Here is a 25,939-nt window from a genome sequence, read left to right on the forward strand (position 1 = left end):
CGATTCCCCTGCTCCTCGGATGCTGCCTGACCTGCTGTGCTTTTTCAGCACTGCACTCTTGCCTCTGACCTCCAGCATCCGCAGTCCTCACTTTCTCCTCAATCAAACATCCGCCTAACGCAACCCTGACCCAGCCTCCCCTGCTCTCTCAAACTGTCTACTGTAAAAAAAATTACTAATCACTGGCCAGATTGTAACACAGGCTTAACAATCTGATTCACCATCATAACAAAAGACAATATAGAATCATAGGATCCCTACTGTGTGGAAGCAGGCTATTTGGCCCATCGTGTCCATACCGACCCTCCAAAGACCATCTCACGCAGACCCACTCCCCTATCTTATCCCTGTAACCCCACATTTCCCACAGCTAATCCACCTAGCCTTCAACATCCCTGAACATGCTGGGCAATTTAGCATGGCCAATCCATCTAACCTGCACGTCTTTGGACTGTGGGAGGTAACCAGAGCACCCAGAGGAAACCCACACAGACACTGGGAGAATGTGCAAACTCCACATAGACAGTCTCACCCATCTAATGAAGGCCTTTAAAATTTCATGCCCAGTTTTATTCAATTAATGTTAAAAAAGCACCAAGGAGGAAATGTTAGAGCTGAAGAAAATGATCAAGCTCACATCTTTTCATCTCTAGGCAAATATATCAGCTGCAGACCCAAGATTTTGAGAGAGGATGAGCTGTTTTAATACAAGGAAGGCAATTAAACAGGAAACTTAACGATACTGTGGAATACTTAATATGAAATTTAAAATTATATTTAACTCGTATTTTAGAATTTTTAATTACAGAAGAAAACAGAAGCTGAAATTTATTTCAGAAAGTATTTTGATAGAATTATGGGAACTCAATGACCAAACTGTAAATTTAGATAGATAAAATCCACAGTACATAAGAACACTAGAATTCATAACTGGAAAACCAGATATGACCAGCATGATGAAAATAGAATAACAAGATGTGCAATAGCAGTGCATACAGAAATAAAGCAACAGATCTCTTCCACCTCTTGAAAACTGATTTTGTTTTATTCATTCACAGGCAGAGGGCATTGCTGGCTAGGCCTGCATTTATTGCCCAGAGGGCAGTTAAAAGTCAACCACATTGCTGTGGGTCTGGAGTGACATGGAGGCAAGACCAAGTAAGATTCCATACAGTGTGGAAACAGGCCATTTTGACCCAACAAGTCCACACCAACTCTCCAAACAGTAACCCACCAGACCCATTGCCCCACATTTAGCACTAATGCACCTGACATTATGGGCAATTTAGCACAGCCAATTCACCTGACCTTGACTGTAAGAGGAAACTGGAGTACCCAGTGGAAACCCCACACAGACACAGGGATAATGTGCAAACTCTACACAGACAGTTGCCCGAGGCAGGAGTTGAACCCAGATTCCTGGTGCTGTGAGACAGCAGGGCTAACCATGAGACACCATGACAGTTCCCTTCCCTAAATGACATTGGTGATCCAGATGGGTTTTTCCAACAAAAAACTGACGATTATCATCAGACTCTTAATTCCAGATTTATATTGAATTCAAATTCCACCATCTGCTGTGGCAGGATTCAAACCTGGCTCCCCAAGATATAACCTGGGAGTCTAGGTTAACAGTCCAGCAATAATACCCCTTGGCCATGATCAGACAGGAGAGCCTGTTTTCAAAATCTCATGGAATGTGCAGCACCACTTAACTGCAATTCTTTATGAGTTGGGATGTTTGTGCACATTCACTGGAGCCAAATACCTACTGAAGTTACAACATGACTATTTACATAACAAACAGCAGAAGAAGCATGCAGTAGACTAGGCTAAGCAATCTCATAATCGACAGATCAGGTCGAAGCTCTGCAGTTCTGTTCAGATATAAATCGTGAAGGACAATTAACCTGACAGAAGGTGGAGGCTCACAAACACCCTCATCTTCAACAATGGAAGAGCCCAACACATCAGTACAAAAGGCAAGGCTGAAGCATTTGCATCCATTTTCAGCCATATGTGCCAAATAGATGATCCCTCACAGCCTCATCCAGAGATCGCCAGCATCACAAATCCAAGTCTTGGGCCTATTTGATTCACTCTAAGTGATATCAAGAGAAAAGTGAAAGCACTGGCCATTGTAGAGGTTATGTGTCCCAACAGCATCCTGGCAACTGTAATGATGGATTTTGCCACAGAACTAGATACACCCCTAGCCAAGATGTGCCAATATAGCAACAATATTAGCATTCACCTGACAATGTGGAAAATTGCCCAAGTACATTCTTCTAAACAGAGGACAATCCAACCCAGCCAATTACCATGATCTCAGTTACTCTACAGAGGGGGGTCATCAACAGCATTATCAAGCAGCAGATTATCTTGCTCACTGATGCACAGTTTGGATTTTATCAGGGCAACTTAGCTCATGATCTCAGCAAAGTGTTGGTCCAAACATGGACAGAATAAGTGAACTCCAGAGATGACTGCCCTTGACATCAAAGCTACATTTGATGGGGTCAGGCATCAAGGGACCCCAGCAAAACTGAAGTCAATGGGAAGTGGGGACATACTTGGGCTTAGCGTTTAGGAGGCTGCTCCTGCCAGAGAGTCTGGGGTCACGGCTTCTTAGTTCTGATGGAGTTTTGTCTCTACCAGAGGAATAATTGGAGTCATACACAACACAAAGGAAGATAGAGTTAGTTGTCAGTGGTCAGTCATTTCAGACTGACATCACTGCAAGAGTTCCGCAAGGTAGTGCACATGGCTGAACCATCTTCAGCTGCTTCATCAATGGCCGTTCCTTCATTCAGAGGTCAGAAGTGGGGATAGTCACAGAGAATTGCACAGTGTTCAGCACCATTTACAACTCCTCAGACGTTAATGTGCATGAGCAGCAAAATGTGGGCGGCACGGTGGCACAGTGGTTAGCACTGCTGCCTCACAGCGCCAGAGACCCGGGTTCAATTCCCGCCTCAGGCGACTGACTGTGTGGAGTTTGCACGTTCTCCCCGTGTCTGCGTGGGTTTCCTCCGGGTGCTCCGGTTTCCTCCCAGTGGACTTGTTGGGCCGAAGGGCCTGTTTCCACACTGTATGTAATCTAATCTAATCTAATCTAATCTAATATGTTAAACATCAGGCTTGGGCTGATTAATGGCAAGTAAGATTTGTGTCATACAAATGTGAGCCAATTACAAGAGGGAATCAAACCATTACCTTTTGACATTGATTGGCGTTACCATCGCTGAATCTCCCACTTTCAACAACCTTAGAGTTATCACTGACCAGGCATACAAGTAATACAAATGGTGGGAATTCTGTGGCAAGAAACTTATCTCCCCAAAGCATGTCCACCATCTACAAGGCACGAGTCAGGAGTATGAGGAATACACACAGAAACATCAAATACAAGTGCAGAATTAGTCCCTTCGCACCTGCTCCAACCTTCATTATGACCATGACTGACCATCTAACTCAATAGCCTGTTCCTGTTTCTTCCCTCTAGCCTTTGAAGCCTTTGGCCCCCGAGTGCTATATCTAATTATTACTGGAAACCACACAATGTTTTTAGCCTCAAGTGCTTTATTTGGTCGCGAATTCCATAGGCTCACCACTCTTTGGGTGAACACGTTTCTTGCCTGGATGAGTGCAGCTCCAACAACACTCAAAAAGCTTGACAGCATTCAAGCCAAAGCAGTCTGCTTCATTGGTACTCCATCCACTATGTTCCATGTTCAATCCCTTCTTCGCCAAGTGCCATCAATATCCACCTTCTACACAGTGCACAATGACAAATCATCAAGGTTCCTATGACAGCACCTTCCAAAGCAGTGACCTCTACAGCCTCAAAGGACACTTGTGGGACTTTGGGCATCACTGGCTGGGCCAGCAATTACTGCCCACCCCTAACTGCCCTTGAGAAGATGGTGTTGAGTTGTCTTCTTAAACCACCACAGCCCATGTCCTTTAAGGAGACTCACAGTGCAATTGGAGAGGGGATTCTAGGATTTTGACCCAGCAAGACTAAAGGAACAGCAATATGTTTTCAAGTCAAGATGCTGAGTGGCTTGGGGAGGAACAGAGAAGAAGAACTGAGAACATTAGCTTCACAAGAAGCACTGAAGAGGTCACCAAGGCAGGGGATGGAATGTCCGCAAACCAACTTTTCAGCACGGCAAACATACCCACAACTATGGCTACAGAATACTATCGCACTGGAACATGCTGTTCCAACCACCATATCTGTGCCAACCACAATGCCATCTAATCCTATCTGCTTGGTCTATCCCTTTATTCTCTGTCTGTTCATGTGCTGTCTAAATGCCTCAGTCTTCACAGCTGATGCTACCACCTTGAATGGCAGCACATACCAAACACCTGCCACCCTCTGTGTAAAATCTTGCCTTGCAAATATTATGTAAACTCTTCCCCTTTCGCCTTAAACCCATGTCCCCTAGTATTTGACATTTCCACCTTCCCACAATTCAACTCTCATAATTTTAACCCTGACTCTATCAGGTCACCCTTCAGCCTCTGACACTCCCGTGAATACAATCCAAGATTTGTCCAACCTCTCCTTACAGCTAATACCCTACAATCCAGGCAACATCCTAATAAACCCCTTTTGCACCCTCTCCAAAGCCTCCACATTCTTCCTATAACATGGCAATCATAACTACACACAATATTCCAAATGTGACCTAAATTTTCATACAGCTGCAACATAGAGTCATAGAGATGCACGGCACAGAAACAGACCCTTTGGTCCAACTTGTCCATGCTGACCAGATTTCCTAAATTAATCAAGTCCCATTTGCCAGCACCCAGCCCATATCCCTCCAAGCCCTTCCTTCATATGCTCACCCAGCTGCCTCTTAAATGTTGTAATTGTACCAGCCTCTACCACTTCCTCTGGCAGCTCATTCCATGCACATACCACCCTCTGTGTGAAAAAAGGACAAAAGTGACAACTTTTAATTCACTCCCCTTTCACCCTAAACCTATGCCCACTAGTTCTAGACTCCCCCACTCCAGGAAAAGACTTTGTCTATTTACCTATCCGTGCCCCTCATGATTTTATAAACCTCTATAAGGTCACCCTTCAGCCCCCAACACTCCAAGGAAAACAGATCCAGCCTATTCAGCCTCTCTCTAAAGCTCAAAACTTCCAGCCCTGGCAACATCCTTATAAATCTTTTCTGAACCCTTTCAAGTTTCACAACATCCTTCCTAAAGGAAGGAGACCAGAATTGAATGTAGTATTCCAAAAGTGGCTTAACCAATGCCCTGCACAGCTGCATTATGACCTCCCAACTCCTGTACTCAATGCCCTGACCAATAAAGGAAAGCAGACCAAACGCCTTCTTCACTATCCTCTCTACCTGTAACTCCACATTCAAGGAGCTATGAACCTGCACTCCAAGGTCTCTTTGTTCAGCTACACTCCCCAAGACCTTACCATTAAGCGTATAAGTCCTGCTAAGATTTGCTTTTCTAAAAGGCAGCACATCACACTTATCTAAATTAAACTCCATCTGCCACTCCTCAGCCCATTGGCCCATCTAATCAAGATCCCTTTTGTAATCTGAGGTAACCCTCTTCGCTGTCCACTACACCTCCAATTTTGGTATCATCTGCAAACTTACTACTTATACATCCTATGTTCACATCCAAATCATGAATTGCCAACTTTTATGCTCAATGCACTGCCTGATTAGATTAGATTCCCTACAATGTGGAAACAGGCCCTTCGGCCCAACCAGTCCACATAGACCCTCCGAAGAGTAACCTACCCAGACCCATTCCCCTCTGACTATTGCACCTAACACTATGGGTAATTTAGCATGGCCAATTCACCTGTCCTGCACATCTTTGGATTGTGGGAGGAAACCGGAGCACCCGGAGGAAACCCACACAGACAGGGAAATGTGCCAACTCCACACAGACCATCACCTGAGGCTGGAATCAAACATAGGATGCTGGTGCTGTGAGGTAGCAGTGCTAACCACTGGGCCACTGTGCCGTGAAGGCAAGCATGCTGTACTCCTTCTTTACTACCTTATCCGTGTGTTGCAAATTTCAGGGAACTATGGACTTGCACTCCTAAATCCTTCTGTATATCACCACTCCATGGATTCTGCCATTTCCAGTATACTTTCCTTATGTATTTGACCACCCAAAATGCATCACCTCACACTTGCCAGGATTAAACTCCATCAGCCATTTCTCCACCCAACTTTTTCACTGATCTATATCCTGCTGTACTCTTTGACAACCTTCCTTTGGATCCGGAACTCTAACAATTTTCATGTCATCAGATCACCTCCATTTTTTCCAAATTATTAATACATATTACAAACAGAAGTCCCAGCAATGATCCTTGCAGAATACTATGGTCACAGACTTCCAGTTAGGAAAAAAAAACTCCTCCATGACTATCCTCTGTCTCCTTTGATCAAGCCAATTTTGTATGCAACTAACCAACTCATAGTGAATCCCATGTGACTAATCCTATGGCCCAGCCTACCATGAGGGTGCTTGTAAAATGCTTTAGTAAAGTCTATGTAGACCACACCCATTGTACTACCCTCAGCAAATATCTATGTCACTTTCTCACTAAAGTCAATCAAGTTTGTAAGACCTCCCCCACACAAATGCAAACGTTGTAAGTCCATTCTTTTCCAAATGCAAGGAAATCCTGTCCCTAAGAATCTTCTTCAATAATTTTGCTACCACTGATTTAAGGTTCACTAGCCTAAAATTTCCTGGATTATCCCTGTTGCCGATCTTGACTAAAGGAATGATATTGGCTATTCTCCGGTCTTCTGGGAGCTCGCTTGTGGCGAAAGAGGATGTAAAAATCTCTGTCAAAGCCCTAACAATCTCCTCCTTTGCTTCCTTCAGTATCCTCAGATATATCCTGTCAGGCCCTACCTTAATGTTTTTCAACACCTTCTCCTTCTTAATACCAACACGCCCAAGAATATCAACATAGACCTCCCTAATCTTAACATCGGGTTCTTCTCAGTGAACACCAATGTGAGGGATTCATTGGGGACCTCATCCACTTCTGGCTCCACTCATAAATTCTCTATGTCCTTGACAGGACCTACCCTTTCCTTGGTACTCTCTTGCTTTGAATATACATACATAATGCCTTGGGATTCTCCTTAATCCTATTTGCCAAGGACATTTCATGGCCCCTTTTAGCCCTCCTAATTCTTTGTTTAAGTTATTTCCTCCATCCTTTAGATTCCACAAGGACCTTGTCTGATTTCAGTTTCATAAACCTTACACATACTTCCTTCACACTTCCTTTCTCTTTTTGACTACAATTTCAAATATCTCTTGTCATCTAGGGTTCCTGAACCTTGACATAGTTATGCTTCATCCTCAGAGGAACATGCTGGTCCTGAACTCTGATCGACTGGCCTTTCAAAGACTCCCATGTGTCAGATGTGGATTTACCCTCAAACAGCCACTCACAATCCAATTTCTTCAGTTTAGATTAGATTACTTACAGTGTGGAAACAGGCCCTTCGGCCCAACAAGTCCACACCGACCCGCCAAAGCGCAACCCACCCATACCCCTACATTTACCCCTTACCTAACACTACGGGCAATTTAGCATGGCCAATTCACCTGACCTGCACATATTTTGGATTGTGGGAGAAAACCGGAGCACCCGGAGGAAACCCACGCAGACAGGGGGAGAACGTGCAAACTCCACACAGTCAGTCGCCTGAGGCGGGAATTGAACCCGGGTCTCTGGCGCTGTGAGGCAGCAGTGCTAACCACTGTGCCACCGTGTCACCCATTTGTGTGGGGGAGGTCTTACAAACTTGATTGCCTAATACTGCTGTAATTAGCCTTCTGCCCCACAACAATTTAGTACTTTCATCTCAGGACCAGTCTTATCTTTATCCATAACTATCTTAAAACTCATGGAATTATGACCACTGTTCCCAAAACTCTCCTCCACTGAAACTTTAATAACCTGGCTAGGCTCAATCCCCAATACTGTACAAGGTCCAGTATGGTTCTTTCCAAGTTAGACGATCTACATACTGTATCAAGAAACTCTCCTGGATGCACCTAACCAATTCTGTCCCATCTAAGCCCGTGAGCAAGGGAGCCCCAGACAATATTGGCAAAGTTACAATCACCCACAACAGCAACAACTCTAATGTCTTTTAGTCAAGGAAACTGCCAACATTATTTGGTGTGACCTATCTGTGACTCCAAACCCACTCCAATGTGGTCGACTCTTAACTACCCTCTGGACAACTAGGGATGGGCAACAAATTATGGTCTAGCCAGCGATATCCTCATCCTGTGAATGAATAAAAAGACTCGCAGATGACGGTGTTCCCATGTATCTGCTGCCATTATCCCTTTAGATGGAAGTGGTCATGGGACTGAAGTGTGCTGTCAAAGGAGTGCAGGTGAATTTCTGCAGTGCATCTTGTAAATACCATGCACGGCTGCTAATGAGCATCAGTGGCAGAGTGACAATGTTTTTGGACATGGTGCGAATCAAGCTGGCTGCTTGGTCCTGGATGGCGTCAGGCTTCTGAAGCTGTTGTTGGAGCTGCACTCTTCCAGGCAAGTGGAGACTATTCCATCACATTCCTAACTTATGCCTTCCGGGCTTTGGAGAATCTGGCAATGAGTTACTCACCACAGTATTCCAGGCCTCTGACCTCTGGTGGAGCCACTGTATTTAAATGGCAAGTTTTATTCGATTTCTGGTCAATGGTTACTCCCAGGATGTTGAGACTGGGCAGTTCAGTGATGGTAATAATAATGATGGTTAGATGATGTTTTATTGGAAGTGGGCATTGCTTGGCACTTGTGAGTTACGAATGCTACCACTTGCCAATTTTCAACCCAGAAATGCATGGCAACATCAGAACATGCAGATTCCCTTCCAAGCCACACACATCATCCCGACTTAGAACTATATCACCATTCCTTCATAATAGCTGGTTCATGCTTCTGCAAATCTCTCCAACACTGCACGGCTTGCAAAACGTTCAAGAAGGCAACTCCACAATACTTTCTCCAGGTAATATGGAATGGGCAATAAATATTGGCCCAGCCAGTGATGTACACATCAGTGAACAATTTTTAAAAATACACATTGTGATGCTTTCACACCCTTCCTAAAGCGAAAAAGGAATTGGGTATGACATTCCAGTTGGGCCAAATATTTCAACAAGTTTTCATCATAACTTCCTTACTTTTGAATTCTATTTTTGCTTTGTTCACTAAACTCCAAACCTGACCTACAAACATGGACTCACATCCCTCTGCTCTCGCAATCCCTTTGAAATTGCACCTTTCATTTTGTACTTCCTCTGATTCTTCCTTTCAAAAAAAAAGTATTAAGGTTTTCTGTTAAATTTCATCAGCCACATGGCTACTCATTCCACCAACCCAAGTCCATCACTCCTTGCCTCAGTTCACAATATTCCCCACAGCTTACGACACAGCTTATCACTGAGTGATGGCCCCTTCTGGAACTGGAAACATGCTATCGTTGGTGTGATGAAAGTTTACCAAAGGAACTTCCATCTACGTATAACATTGTGCCTTCAGAAGACATCTCATATAGCCAATGAGCTGTTTCTTAGCAGAGATAAGCTTTACCATTGAGGCAAACATGGCTGCCAAATCACATAAAGGATGACAGTGATGAGCCAATATGTCTGTGATAACTGATAACAAATGTGAGCCCTCCTTTTTTGTCCAGCACCTATCAGGTCAGATACAAGAAAACTGAATTTCAAAGACAGCAACACATTATTCCACCTGAGAAAAGGATGCAGATTGGTTAGTGCATCAGTTCTGATTGATTATTTGATTGATTGGCATTGTCATTGAGGAGGCAGCGTGGAACCAATATCTCCCATCCTTTTGTTTAATTCTAAATAGGTATAGTGGGCATGTTTTTTTTCTCCTGCAGTGCACAAGTCCCAGTGAATGAATGTATCTAGCTTCTTGTCACAAAGGTTCATAATATACTATTTGAGAAAACAGGGTTTAAAGTGAAGGAACATGGATTTTAGATTTTTTTTGTTTTTAAACAGAAGGTCAGAAAGTCATTTGGAATACTGAGTTCAAAAGCGTATTAACAATAAGTCACCTCGGGAAATGTTTGCTAAAAGGTGTTTGAGTTTTACAAGCACAGTGAGAGAGAAAAAAGGCACCCGAAGCAGATTCAATCAGAGGTGAAAGGCCCAGAACAGCAGAGGTGTTATTATTAACAATCCCCAAGCAGTCAGAGCTCAGGAGAATTCCCGAGTCAGTGAGACGCTAGCTCCAAAAACAGAAGGCTGCGTCTATTCTCAAAGGGGAAGACTACAAGACTGTTGAAGACACAGGTTAGACAACTCACATTAAGCAATAGTGAACTGAGCTAGCAGTTTGTTTGAAGGGTTTCAGGAAATGACATACCCTTCAGAAAATAGCAGTGAGTGAATGTGAAGCAACATGGCAACAATAAACAGATTATAACTGAGCAAGAACTTTAATGTGGAGATATGGATGACTCTTACTGGGGTTTGAGTGCCTGTAGGATCAACTAGAATAAAAGGAATGAACCTTTCTATCTAAAGATTGTAATGAGATTGTTTCAATACTTCTTGTGTCGTTTCTATTTTTTGTTTTGTGTAAAATAACTTCTATGTTCTTCTGTTAAAAGAGTATTGGCAGATTCTTGTGAAAGTCTTTGGTGATTAATCTCCACAGTAAATGAAAAGGAAAATAAAACTTATGGTCTATCAAGCAAGATTTCACTCTCGGATTTGATTTGCCCAGTATTATCATCACAACTTGCTGGCAAGTGCAAATTAGCCATACTGCAAGCACAATTGATAATCTTAGATTATAATTTTAAATTCATACATACAGGGACTTCTCCACTGCAGAAAAACAATATGTTTCCAGCTGTGGGCCCTTTCATGTATTTGAAATAACTGCACAGAGGTCAGTGTCCCATCACCAAGTCACTCCTTATTTACATGTACACAGCTAGTTCTGAGTGAGCAGAATCTCTGAACCTCCTGTTAATCTCTGTCAGCCAGGGATCCCTGATTGGCCCAGGTTAACAAATCCAATCAAGGATCGCATTGTCAATGAGCTCAACCGGGTCCTTGTTCCAACCACAAAAATTGTAAACAAAGCCATGAGAAGAAACAGTATCAAGATGCATACTCCACTGCAACACTTCAATCAATCAGCGTCAACCTCCTAACTAATCAGTACTTTCTCTTCAGGACACAAATTGTTGATTTTGTTTGAAATTGATATTCTTGAGTGTCCTGAAGAGCATAAGACAAACATCTTCAACAACGTATTTCTTTTCTCAACAATAGTCAAGCTCTGTACAATCAAGTAACTAAATGTCCTGCAAGCCACCTGCTCTTCCTACTATAGTGCCACTATATCTTTTACATCGCCCAAACAAAATTACTTTACAGCCTCAGTTGAAAGCCAAGGCGTCTGACAGAGCATGCTGCTCTAATTCAACACTGAGAGGTCAGAGCAGAAGCAGATAGTTTAAGAGGCCGTACCATTAGCAGAATCAGTGGAGTCAGTTTAATGTAGGAACCTCAAGGTGTGAACGCTGCGCTATAGCTGGTACAGCAATATTGTCCCTACGCTTTTGACAAGATGGCGTGCATAATACAAGTTCAGAAAATATTGATCTCATGAGATTTGAGACTGTCCCATTTTAAGAATCTCAACAGATTCAGAGATTCTTCTGATTTGACTTTACCACCTTTCAAATAAAGTACTGGTAACTTGAAAGATGTAAATTAGGAGGTATAAATAAATGGTTTAGACTCATGGAGTGAATGAAGAATGTGCATGGTACTGGATAAGCTGTTCTACCTCATCTTATTAAGTTTGATTTGCAGCACAAACTCAGTGTATGTCACTAAGGTTACAGGGAATCATGGTGTCTGTTGTCATAAAGTGCTTGTATTTAAGGTTGCATAACTTGCATCGATCTGATCACCAAACATTCCAAGTTGCATCTGTACAGAAACATTTCTGCAAGCATTGAACTGCCTCCACATAATTGAAACACAATAAATTTTGTGCACAGACTGAAAGAAGTCAAATCCAGAGATGATTCATTTTAACCCACCGTAAATCTCCTGTCCTTTGACAGCACTTTTTATTTGGCTGAACAAGAGCTTCAAAACATGATTTCAGGGACAATTTTAACTCAGGCTCGACAAGCCTTTGGCCGATTAAAAAGCAGCAGGAAACCCAAATGATGCTAAACGTGTTGTCTACATCCCAAGAGATAGACATTCACACACAATGTGTTGGCTGTCAATATTTAAAGATAGAACACCCCACTCAAATCGTTTAGATATACATAGAGGGCCTTCAGCTCGGTAAAAATGCAAGACTCCCACCTGACTCAGCCGTGCTCCTTTGGCATTCATTGCATTTGGATCACCCCTGACTAGGAATGGAGCAACGTGTTCTAATTGATCTCCTGTTCCACTCACCAAAGTGAATTAGTTTCCCTTGTTGTTCCTTAACTATTATACAAATCATGTTTTTACATTTAAAATGTAGTCAATTAGATTAGAAAGCTTAGTTCCCGAGTGAAATCACTCATTCGGATATGATGAACAATGTTTTGTTGAATTAAGAGGGATCAAAAATTCTCTGTAAAGCTGATTAGGTACAAAACCAGTATGACAGAAGACAGCTATACTTGAAGTCAAAGCAATGTTTACCAAGAACCGTAGCGAATGCACAGGCTAAACCTCTAAGTGGATGAAGAATTAAGGGAATTGGGTGGAGCAGGGTTGTACAACATACTTTGTTTGATAAGCCATCTGGTTGAATTTCAAATAGCAAATGTTTGAATTAACTGTTCGACCTTGCAGAGTGGATGGCAGGGATCTCTCTGCACGATAGAGAAATACTGGACAAGGAGCTTCCAAATTATTGCATACAAAAAGCTCAGCACCATCCAGGACAAAGTCAATCAATATATTTGACTAAGAACCTATCCATTAGCTCAAACGATCACTCCCTTCATCATCATGTACGCAATGTACATGATACAGAGGAACAAGTACTTGTCAAGTAACTGTCCTTGATAATCAAGGCCTCTTTTGACTGGGTGGGACATCAAGGAGCCCTTGCAAATCTGGAGTCAGTGGGAATCAGGTGGAAAACTATCCGCTGGTTTGAGTCTTTCCTGGCACAAAGGAAGATAGGAACATAGGAATAGGAGTAGCCATTTAACCCCTCAAGCCTGTCCCATCATGGCTGATCTGTGGCCGAATTCCAGATCCCTGCCTTTGAGCATATCCTTTAACACACTTGCTTAACAAAAATTTATCCAATTCAGATTTATAATTCACAACTGATTGAGCATTAACTGCTGCTTGTGGAAGAGAGCTACAAACCTCTACCAGTCTTTGAGCATACAAGTGCTTCCTAACATCTCTCCTGAGTGATCTATCCTTAATGTTTTGGTCTGTGCTCCCAAGATCTAGAATCTCCAAATCATGAAAGTACTTTATCTTTATCGAAATAATCTTTCACTGCTAATACCTTGAAGACTTTAATATTTGTGGAGGCTAGTCATCTCACCTTGAGAACATCTTTACAGGGTTCCTTAAGATAGTGTCTTTGGCCCAATCTTCTTCAGTTGCTTCATCAATGACCTTCCCTCCAGAAGTGGGGATGTTTGCTGATGGCTCCATAATATTCATCATAATTCATGACTCCTCAGATACTAAAATAGTCCATGTCTGACTGTAGCAAGACTTGGACAACATTTCTGACAAATGGCAAGTAACATTCATGCTGCACAAGTGTCAGGTAATGATCATCACCAAAAAGAGATAATTTTACTTTGACATTCAATGGCATTACCTTCAGTGAATCACCCACTATCAACATCCTGGATGTTATCATTGACCAGAGACTTACTGGACTAGCGATATAGGTAGCTATATGAGCAGGTTGGAGGCTACAAATCCTGCAGCTGACAGCTCACCTCCTGACTCCTCAGAGTCTACTCAACATCAACAAGGCACAAGTCAGGAGTGTGATGAAATGCTTCTTACTTGCCTGGAAGAGTGCTAGGGAAAACCTGTTCCAAGATAATGGCACTGGCAAGGTAAGCAGCGTCCTGAGCCTGTTTGCTCCAGACCTGATGCTTCCTTCCTTCCTCTTCACCCTTCTCGTCTTCTTTCTTTTACTTTTTCTTCTTTTCTTCGTCTTCTTCCGGAGAAGGCGACACCTTGGAAGAGGGCAGCTGGAGCAGGTCTCTTGCTGAGGCGGCAGTGGCCTAGCCTAGCGGCAGAGCCAAGGACCCCTGGTTGCGGAAGGCCCAGAGACTGGACTCCGGCATTGGTGAGGCAGCAGCTGCAGTGTGGTCTATGCCCGGAGGTGGGGGAGACTTGGTGAGGGAAACAACAGTGGAGTCAGGGACTCCTGGCTGTGGTCATGGTAGGCTCCAAGCGGGCACCCCTGGTTATCGACAAGGTGGCAGCAACAGAGTCCAGACCTCCTGGTTAAGGGCAAGCGTGGGTTCAGCATCAGTATCAGTGATATTGGCCCAGCGGTGAAGAGGTGGCACCTGAAGAGTGGTAACTCTTACATTGCAGTGCAGGTTGGCAGTGAGGTGGTGAAGGTGGCACAGGTGAGCCAGTTCGGGACTCAGGGTCCATGGTGGACGTGGTGGGATGAAGATGGACTTTCTTTCAGTTATATCATTTTATCCTTTTTATTCTTAAACAATTCAAAACGGTGCTGGAATTTGGTGACAGTTGAAGTTTTTCATTGTATTTTACCGTACTCTTCACTGTGAAATACAAGTGACAATAACTCATTCAATTTGATTCAATTCAACAGCACTCAAGCAATTTTACACTTTATGGGATATAACAACTTGCTTATTCAAATTCATTCACTAACTCCACCAGCAATGCTCAGTAGCAACAGTGTGTATCATCGACAAGATGCACAGCAGAAATTTTGCAATGCTCCTACGACAGCACCTTCCAAAGTTGCAATCGTCTCGATGGACAAGGCCAGCAGATACATGGGAGCACCACCGTCTGTAGGTTCCCCTCCAAGCTACTTATTACTCTGATTTGGAAATACATCACCGTTCCTTCACTATCGCTGGGTCAAAATCCTGGAACTCCCTCCACTGCAGTATTTTGGGTTCCCCTCCAGCATATGGGCTACAGCAGTTCAAGAAGGCAGCTCACCACCACCTCCTCAACAGCAACTAGGAATGGGCAATAAATGCTGGCCCAGCCCTGATCATGACTCAGAAAAATCATCACTGAGGTTTCTTTGGCTGCATTTTCCCTCAATATCAACCACCAGTTTTCCCCATGGAAAATTCACTGGCACCTTCTCAAAGCGAACTACATATCATCAGTAAATTATGTCCCAAGAGTTAATTTTCGAAGAAGACCACTGTTTTGAATTGTTTAAGAATAAAAAGGATAAAAGGATATAACTGAACGAAAGTCCATCTTCATCCCACCACGTCCACCATGGATCCTGAGTCCCAACAACATCACGGACAGTGGGCACAAAATACATCGCTCACTGAACTCTTAAAAGATGTATAACCTCTTGGCGTCTGGGATAGAAATCAATGGAAAATTGAAAACGAGGGTTCTTGCCACATTAGACAGTAAGGTCCCTCGGAAATATCCAAATGATTCCATCACAACTTAACTGGTAACAATGTCATTTCCAGGCCTGAAGATTAGTGGTTAAAATCCCACTCCACAGACTTGAGCACAAGAATCAAGGTTGATAATGCAATGCAGTACTGAAGGAAAGGAGCGCTGTTGGAAGTGCTGACCCTTACCTGAGATATTGTACCAAGGCCCTGTCAACCGTCTCAGGTGTATGTGAAAGATCTCATGGCAGTAGGTTGAAAAACAGCAGAATAGTTACACCCATTGTCCCGATAAATATTGGTCCCTGAATTAATATCACTAAAGCAGACCTCTGGACATCATCTTATAGCTGTTTGCAGGAGTTTGATGAGCAGAAACTGGCAATTGTATTTTCTACATTGCAACAGTGAACAGTTCAACGATACTTCGCCATCTCTGAAGCTGTGGAATGCTCTGAGACTGTGAAAGGTGTCACTATAAGAATTTTGATCTTAAGAAAACTGACAATATAGTCATTCGAACATTTTAAGCTATATCAATTCATAGATTGGCTGCTCAAACATCAAATATATATTCCATTACTTTTCCTGTATTTCATCTTAATGTAAGCTATGAGCAATTTAGTAAAATTTCCCTCATGCTGTTGGGTGAATGCAGCTGAAGTTTCTTTGATCTTTCTGCTTTGGAAACGCATGCATCTCATGTCCCTAAATGATATTACAGTGCATACTTTACAAGTGTCAAAGCTGGCATCCATCAAAGCCAAAAAAAAAAACTATGAAGGGCCTTTTTAACCTGAAAGTCAACTATTGTCCAGAGCCCACATTCACAAAATCATATGGTGGTGCATGTTTTCAAAATCATTGCCTGGGCGATAATGTGTCATTTTAAAATCAACGGAATGAAACTGGGAAGGCACTACAACAGGATGGGTGACCTGCACTGCCAGCTCACCACCCAGCCGTTGAAATTAGAAACATACCCCATAGTGCGGAACGCAGAAATTGCTTTGGAATTATTGGCAGCTGTGGTACTCAGCTTTTTTGTGTTATACCTCTATACAAATACAGGTTCAGATTCTGCAACAAGAAAAAGAAATCACAAGAATCACATGAAGTACATCAATACACATTCCAAGTTATCCTGTCCTTTATTAAGTAGAACAAGTGCCAGCTATCTGAGCTTTTCACAGCATCGATCCAGACAAGGGCATCTACTGATCCAGCAAGAAGGTAACAGAAATCCTCTGATTCACAGAAACAAGAAGCAGACAAAACCTGCTGATTCAACTGCTAAGTCTGGTGACTCATTGGCAGATAAGCATCTGGTTTTAAACCAGCCAACCCTTTGGCTGAAAAATTAATCAATAAAGATAGGTGGAAAATTCAAGGTAAAAGCTATTATGATATTGGTGTCTGGATGACAGTCTAATCTGATGAATTTATATATTCATGTACAAACAATTCGAACACCTATATGCATGGGCTATTTTTATAACATAACCACAAGGGATACAGATTACTGCAGTCACATCTTTAAGCATTTGTAGGAAATTTTATTTAAATAAAAAGGGCAAACCATATCTCAAAACATTTCTCTCTCCCTATTTTTCCATAATCATTGTAAAATCCCTGAAATTATGTTTCCGATGTAAATGTAGTTTAGAATAAATCTTTGCTGCTAATCGCACAGAACACCTTAATAGATAGAATTTCTATAATCCCTACAGTATGGAAACAGGCCATTTGGCCCAACAAGTCTACACTGACCTTCCCAGACCCATTCCCCTACCCTATTACTCTACATTCCCACTGAGTAATGAAGCTAACTTACATATCCCTGAATACTATGGGTAATTTAGCTTAGCCCTGAAGCTGTGTTTCTTACTGAATTGCTCACGACACCAAATGATACCAAGTTCCCATATTCCATTTGCTTAGTAAAAGAAAAATCACAGCGCAGTGTAACACAGAGTTCTGTCATCATGTTCCTGCCCATTCACTCGTCAATGAGAATATAAGAACTACAAGCAAGAGTAGGCAATTTAGCCTTTCGAGCCTGCTTTGTCATTTAATACCTTTGGCTCATGGTAAGTTCAGTAGAAATACAAGTTCTTTCTTGCTGAAATTGGGAATCATAGTTCAGTGTTCGCAGCTCTCTCTTTGAATGTCTCTTTGAAAGACATTCAGCGAAGACATTCTTCACTGAATGTCTTGGCTCAAAGACTCTCATGGTTGAGCATCAAAAGAATCAAAGGAATCATACACATGGTCAAAACGACTTCTGATGTTTTGCAGTCTGGCAACAGATTTGTTTTAAATCCCTGCTTTCAAATCCCAATATGAACTCAACTCTCTGTGGTTCTGTAACCTCTTCTAATCCTATAATCCTCTAGTGACATTTGTTCCTCCAATTCTGGCCTCTTGAGTTTTCCAAATTTCCTTTATTCCACCATAAGCTGCTGACTTCTTAGCTGTCTTGGCCCCACATTCTGGAATCTCCTCCTAAACCATTCTACCTCACTACTATTCTGGGATTCGCCTTAGAAACTCTCTTCTTGATCAAGTTTTTGGTCACCCGCCCTAGCATTTGTGTTGTTCATGTCAAATTTTGTTGTTTGTGCATTAAAACACTAAAAATATTAATTATGATTGTGGCTATGATTCCGCTTCAGACTTAGGAGTAGTATTTCCCCTAGAATGCTTGAATGTAGAGTATACCATCAAGTTACATAGACAGGTTGACTACACAATGTTGTCCAACAAGTAAGATCAAAATTCTAAATGAATGTAATATTCTACCTGTGAAAGGTAATAAATACCACTGCTAAATCTTGGACCTAAAATGGAGTAGTTTTGATTTGCTACTCATTCTAATGAGATTCATCTACATCTCAAAATACCTTCTTTCAAAAATTCTGGCTCTATCCTTTTGGAGTTGATATTAAAAGAAAAGAATTTATCAAACTGTATCACCTCATGGAAGGTGACAATACAATGAAATGACTATTGTTCTCTCAGATCTTAGTGAATTAAGAAGTTGTGATGAAAGGAGACAACTGACAAATGATATCACAATACATTTGCAATTCCTGAGAAAACAACTGTTTTCAGCACTACAAGGGCAATATAATACTTTAAACGCTATGGCAAAACACTTACATAATGTTCCACCAATTCATGATACAATTTACTCTTCAATTAGTATTTCACAATAGATATTACTTGAATATGGTAAGCATTGAATATTTACCACATCATCTATACTTAAAACTTAACAAATAAACTGGTAGTAACTACAAACCATTAGCACTTCTTTATAGAAAGTACATTCGACCTGGCAATAACTCAAAACAGATTATTTTGGATAGCTTTTTCAATATTACATCATGAATTTACAAAATAAAATGTGAATTAGCTTTTGGCTGTAAAACATTAGCACTGAGAGTTATAATTTTAAAAGTTGCACTAGAGGTGCATTAATTCTTGAAACTTTTATATTCAGTTCCTGAAATGAACAGTTAACGAAAGCTGTGAGGCATTTTGCAAGGCAATTTACACTGTTTTTGTGATTACAAAGTAACATGATCAATGTAAAGTTGTGCCAAAATGTTCAAATTAGATTAGTAAGCAACAGTGAAATAGAAAGTAAAATCAAAATCCATTGAGTGCCAATAGACATTCCTTGATCATATTTTTAAAAATGGTAGACCAGTGATAACCATTAAAAGTCAGTCAAACTTCAATCACAATATAAGGAAAAAAGCTGTAGTCAACAAGCTTACAGATATAAATAGGCTATTTAGATTATATTGATTATGATAATGAATCATACACTGATTATCCAGTTATATAGTGCAAGCAATGACACAATTAACTTCTCTGCACTGCATTCTCTGAATGCATATTTGTTTAGGATGAATTTCAAAATTAATGTGGTTATAATTCAAACTAACAACACATCATTCACAGCTTATTTATTGACTCAAATATATGTTATTTATAGTGCATGTACATATGTGGTTCATATACGGTGTCCAAGTGTTTTTTTTAAAAGCTGGCTTCCTTTTTTACCAAAAGTGATGAAAGGGGATGCAGAGTGAATTGATTGCACAAAGATTGCAAAACCAATTAAAACGTTAAAAGCTATTAAAGGTGCCAGTAGGTCAAATCATCATATTCATTTTTAATGATATATAAACTTTAGAACACAGAACAATACAGCACAGAAGTGGCCCTTCGGCCCTGGATGTTGCGCCAATCTGTGAACTATTCTCAGCTCGTCCCACTACACTATCCTATCATCATTCATGTGCTTATCTAAGGATTTTTAAAATCTCCCTAATGTGGCTGAGTTGACTACATTAGCAGGTAGGGCATTCCACGCCCTTATCACTCTCTGCGTAAAGAACCTGCCTCTGACATCTGTCTTAAATCTGTCACCCCTCAATTTGTAATTATGCCCCCTAATACCAACTGACATCATCATCCTAGGAAAGTGACTTTCATTGTCTATCCTATCTAATCCTCTGATCATCTTGTATTTCTCTATCAAATCCCCTCTTAGCCTTCGTCTTTCCAATGAGAGCAGATCCAAGTCTCTCAGCCTTTCCTCATAAGACCTTCCCTTCAGACCAGGCAACATCCAGATAAATCTCCTCTGCACCTTTTCCAATGCTTTCACATCCTTCCCGAAATATGGGGACCAGAACTGTACACAATATTCCAAGTGTGGCCGCACTAGCATTTTTTATATTTGCAGCATGATATTGCGGCTCCGGAACGCAATCCCTCTACGAATGACACACCGTATGTCTTCTTAACAGCACTATCCACCTGGATGGCAACTTTCAGGGATCTATGCACATGGACTCCAAGATCCCTCTGCACATCCACACTACCAAGAATCTTTCCATTGACCCAGTGCTCTGCCTTCCTGTTATTCTTCCCAAAGTGCATCACCTCACATTTAGATGCATTAAACTCCATTTGCCACCTCTCAGCCCAATTCTGCAGTTTATCCAACTCCCCCTGCAACCTGTAACACTCTTCCACACTGTCCACTACTCCATCGATTTTAATGTCATCTCCAAATTTACTAATCCATCCACAAATGCCTGCGTCTAAGTCATTTATGAAAATGACAAACAGCAGTGGTCCCAAAACAGATCCTTGTGGGACACCACTATTAACCGGACTCCAGGCTAAATATGTTACATCAACCACCACTCACTGCCTTCTTTCAGAAACCAGTTTCTAATCCGAACTGCTAAATTACCCTCAATTCCATGCCTGTGCATTTTCTCCAACAGCCTACCATGTGGAACCTTATCAAAGGCTTTACTGAAGTCTATGTACACCACGTCAACTGCTCTATCCTCATCCACATGCTTGGTCACCTTCTCAAAAAACTCAATGAGGTTTGTGAGACACAACCTGCCCTTGACAAAGCCATTTTGACTATCTGAAATCAAATTGTTGCTTGCTAGATGATTATAAATCTTATCTCTTATAATCCTTTCCAAAACCTTTCCTACAACAAAAGTAAGGCTCACTGGTCTATAATCACCAGGGTCATCTCTACTGCCCTTGTTGAACAAGGCACAACATTTGCAATCCTACAGTCCTCTGGTACTAAACCTGTAGATAATGACAAGTCAAATACAAAGCCAAAGGCTCTGCTATCTCCTCGCTAGCTTCCCAGAGAATCCTCAGATAAATCCTATCTGACCCAGGGGACTTGTCTACTTTCACTCCTTCTAAAATTGATAACACCTGTTCGTAACTAACCTCGATCCTTTCTAATCTAATATCACGTACCTCATTCTTCTCCTCTACAATATTCTCCTTTTCCTGAGTGAAAACTGATGAGAAATGTTCGTTTAGCACCTCTCCAATATCCACAGGGCCCACACTCAACTTCCCACTTCTTTCTTTGACTGGCCCTATTCCTACTCTAATCATCCTTTGTAAGATGACTTCTAAAATAAGACAAATAACTTCTCCCCTTCCCAATTAGTTATGGAAGCAATGTTAATGCAAGCATAATTTGTAGTATGAAATCATCAGTGCAAGAATATCTCTGAAATTACCACAAACCTACAGGTTATATTTAAATGTGGTATGATATGACCTCAGTAGGTCTATCCTTCAATTATAAATTACATATATGCTTTAACAGGCAACCTGTTCTGTTGAATGTGATCACAAATAACTAACAAAACTGTAATTGCTTGCTCATCCTCACTGCTTTTTTCCATTAACTCAATAGTCCTTCTGTTCAACCATTCTGTTCCTTCTTAAAATCCCTACAGTATGGAAATAGGCTATTTGGCACAACAAGTCCAAATTGACCCTCCGAAGAGTAATCCACTCAGACCCATTCCCTTACCCTATATTTACACCTGACTAATGTACCTAACCTACACATCCCTGGACACTATGGAAAATTCAGCATAGCCAATTCACTTAACCTGCACATCTTTGGATTGTGGGAGGAAACCAAAGCACCCAAAGGAAACCCACACAGACATAGGGAGAATGTGGAAACTCCACACAACCACCCAAGACTGGGACTGAACCTGGGTACCTGGTGCTGTGAGGCAGCAGTGCTCACCACTGAGCCACCATGCCACCCCAAACGGTGACTTCCTCCACACACCATCCAACTCTTTAGATTCTTGGTGGATGTTACCTCTCCTAGTACACCATCTTTCCATCTGTAAGCCTTTAATCCACTTGGGTTCCACTGCTTTTGCAAGATAATGGCTGAACTGCTACAATATGGAACTCCTCTGTACTCTTCAATGGGCCAATAATACATTTACCTTTCAAGAGACATGGTTTCTTCACATTGCTTACAAGTTCAATCAGCAGCTGACACCGCTTACCTTCAGAGCAAGACTAAGGGTGGGATGTTCTTCGGTTGAAACTTTTCCCTCATAACTTTACCTTCTGATTCTGTTTGTAAAACTCCCCCCAGGAGCTCTGCTTTCTTCTTTTGTGCTTAACACTTATTTCCTCCTCAACCAACGTCAATGCTCTGTAGAGAGTAAATCTGTCAAAAGCTTAAATAAAGTTTCTGTATCTGGAGTGGCTTCTCGAAACTTTCTGCCCAGCTGCTGGGAAGAACTCAAATCAAAGTCATTTGAAAGCTGATCCATTTATTATCTGTGCTCTTTCATTTCTCACTCTTATAAGGCACTACCTCTCGGTCAAACAAATTCATGTTGCTACAATGGCCAGCCTTCACCTTGGTTTCATATCTTGCTACTCCTAACTTACAGATGTAAATATTCTTCAGAACCGAGTAGCAGCAGGGATTGTTCAATCCTTCATGTCTACTCACAGATCATGGTCTAGAACATCCCATCTCCATTCAGCCATATTGGCTGCATAATCACTCAATAACCTTGTTAGTGAAAAAAGTTCAACCAACTGTAGATGTAAAACTAATTCACCTTACATCTAACGCTACTTTCTTTCAGTAGAAGAGGGCTCCAACTCTTTGAATGTAGTAATGGTTTCTAATTTCCCTCCTGACCAGCCCTGGATTCTTCTTGCTCGCTGCATACTAACTGTGTTGACGTCAGAGGGCTTATGATTTCCTGCCACGGCTACTTCTTCACAAATCTTCAAGTTCCTGCAACTTCTTCTGACCTCCCCAATTCTCACTTCCTCCTGCGGACTTCACACTTTCAAAACCCCAGCTGCAAATCTCCTTACCAACTACCTCTTCGTTTACACTATTTTCCCCTCTATTGATATCAACTCTAAAAGATGCCTTGTGTACTGAGCTGGATCCAGCCACACAGCTTCCTCAGGAATTAGAAAGATACTGATGCATCTTCAGCTTTTTTTTGTTATTCAAGACATAAAGAAAAGTTTTAAAGGTCTTAATATCAAGTCATTACTGCTTAAACTCACTGGTGTATCAAAGTAAGAGCCCGTCTTTTAGTTTAAACTACTCAATTCAGACCCTATACATAACCAACAACACTCCAAGGCTTTGCAGCATTTTATTTCGTGCATTCTGGAGTAACTCTTCCACATGTTGGAGGAGAACAGTGCAGCCCCTACTTAACATCGCCTGAGTGCAGAGCCCGTTGATTTAACAGCAATGTGTTTACAAGAAAAATCGGCTTGCTCTTGAATTTTGCAGCGTGCCTCATTTGTCAACGCGCTGCTCGTTTTCAAATGTTCAATAGCATCCTGCCGGCTGATGCTGACATACCATTACTGGAGAAGCACCAGTAATTTATTTATTTATGTGAAGCGCACGCCCGGAGATGCGCCTTACAACATCGACACGCTGAGCAATTGGGTTAGACAGCGGCAAGCTAACTTTAACGCAATTCGGATCTGGATCGAACATAACCTTTAAAACGCACACACACACACTCAAATGTATCAGTTGGATCGCATTCTACTGGCGTCGCCCCCTGCATTAATTCCCACAGTGCAAAAGTTACTGCGATCATAGATGCCGAAAAGGGGGTGTTCCGAAGTTAACATCAATTTTAGTGCATTCATTGCAGCTTCCATTTTTGCACTGACCCCTCCCCAAATACACACACGATCTGACTCATTAAAAACGAGCAAGGGACATGGCAAGGAGCTGAAAGTTAGGTAGATGCTTCCACAGTTTAAATACACATAGTCTTTTCACAAGGGACCCTAGATGGAACAAGTTCTGTTTTTTTCATCATCCCCAGTTTAAGTTTCTGGAAAGCTACGACTTGACATCCTGTGCTTAAAGCAGCTGAGAATATGTTATGGGCGAAAGACAATGAAAAAGGATGTTCAAACAGATAGTTTTGGGGTTTTTTTTCGCGCTGAAGGGACCCATTAATCGCGCAAAGAACATAGTGGAACGCTGCAGAAAGCCAAAAAAGCACTTAAGGAAGATAATACAATGAACAAAAACATAAAACCGCACACAAACCAACAACAATTCCCAGAATCGCCCCTTGCATGTTCATGTTTCGAAGTTGTGATCTCACACATTGTTAGTTATTATTTACACCCCCTCCCCCCAAAGCATGTTTAAAAATATTTGTTTAAAATTCGCCTTCCCTCAGAAATAAACTCTCCTTGCCTTACCTTCACGCCTTTGCTGGACGAACATTTGACATTATTGGAAGCGCCCGCGGTTTGGTTCATTTTCCCAACTGCTCGAAAACGCCAAAACTAGAGAGAAGAGGGAATCCGCGAGGTTGCAGTCTCTCCACTCAGTCAGTCAAGAGAGTGTGAGTTGCTTTTTTTAAAAAAATTAATTTTCCATTCTCCACTAATGTTCGTACAGCGGAGTTAGTACCCGAGGAAGAAGATTGAATTTACATTTAAAATAAACAAGAAAAACTAAGGTTGGTTGATGATTTGCAGCAGCGAATTTAAGAGCTGCCAGGACAACGCTCGCTGGAGTTTGGACCAGTTGACCCTGGGAGGGAGGTGCTGAAGGTGCACAGTGTCTGGGACACACTCTCTCTCGCTCCAGGTGCTTTGCTGCAGGAGCAAGAGCCGGGGCCCCGGGAGCTGCGCGCGCGCGCTGCACACGTACACTCACAGAGAGAGAGAGAGAGAGCGCGGGCGCGCTCCCGCACGACCTGGCTCGCGCGAGCGTGGACGCGCCAGGCTCTTGGGTTAAGGCTGGGTGGCGGGGGACGCGGGAGGGTCAGGTGGGGTGGCGAATGCGCGCTCCTGGCCGGCGCTCGCTCCCGCTGCCATTGGGGAGGGGTGATGGGCATACCTTGGCCAGGAAAGTTGGCTCGAGGGAGGGAAGGGGGTTGGGGGAATAAGGAGGTCATGAGGACAGCAATTTTCGTGCCCTGGTCAACCCTTTTGCTGGTGTGGTGAGCTTGAGGAAGAGGAATATCTGAGAGGGAAGGGCACTGATGGGCCGAATGGCCGAGTTTCCTCCTGTTTCTTTTACGGTCTTGTGGGAGTGGTATGGGAAGTGGCGGGGGAGGGGGTAAGACGGTCAGAAGCAGCAACTTTGACCTACAACTTGCTCCCCAGGTGAACTTTGGAGGGGGTGTAGGAGGAGGATAGGGCAGGGTATTACTGGGAATGGGGAGACAGGAGAAAGGCAAGGTGTGGGAGATGAGCAGGAACACCTGAATCAGAAAAGGAAATGAGGGGAGAGCTAGCCTATGGCCTTGAGATGGAGGCATTGAAATTGAGAATCAGTCATGATAATATTGAATGGCAAATTGGATTTGAAGAACTAACTGGCCTACTGTGCTGGAA

At 42.2% G+C, this 25,939-nt stretch overlaps 1 protein-coding gene across 1 annotated transcript in view; it reads right to left on the bottom strand.

The window, feature by feature from the left end:
- The window catches only part of dpp6a (dipeptidyl-peptidase 6a), a 1,472,261-nt gene extending 1,447,027 nt beyond the window's left edge, over window positions 1-25,234 (bottom strand). The window contains exon 1 of the mRNA XM_043690726.1: window positions 24,794-25,234. Coding sequence (XP_043546661.1) covers window positions 24,794-24,853 — 60 coding nt within the window. The 5' untranslated portion in view covers window positions 24,854-25,234. The remainder of the gene's footprint in view (window positions 1-24,793) is intronic.
- Between the last annotated feature and the right edge of the window lie 705 nt (window positions 25,235-25,939).

The sequence above is a fragment of the Chiloscyllium plagiosum genome, chromosome 5 (genome assembly GCF_004010195.1).
Source record: "Chiloscyllium plagiosum isolate BGI_BamShark_2017 chromosome 5, ASM401019v2, whole genome shotgun sequence".
NCBI lineage: Eukaryota > Metazoa > Chordata > Chondrichthyes > Orectolobiformes > Hemiscylliidae > Chiloscyllium > Chiloscyllium plagiosum.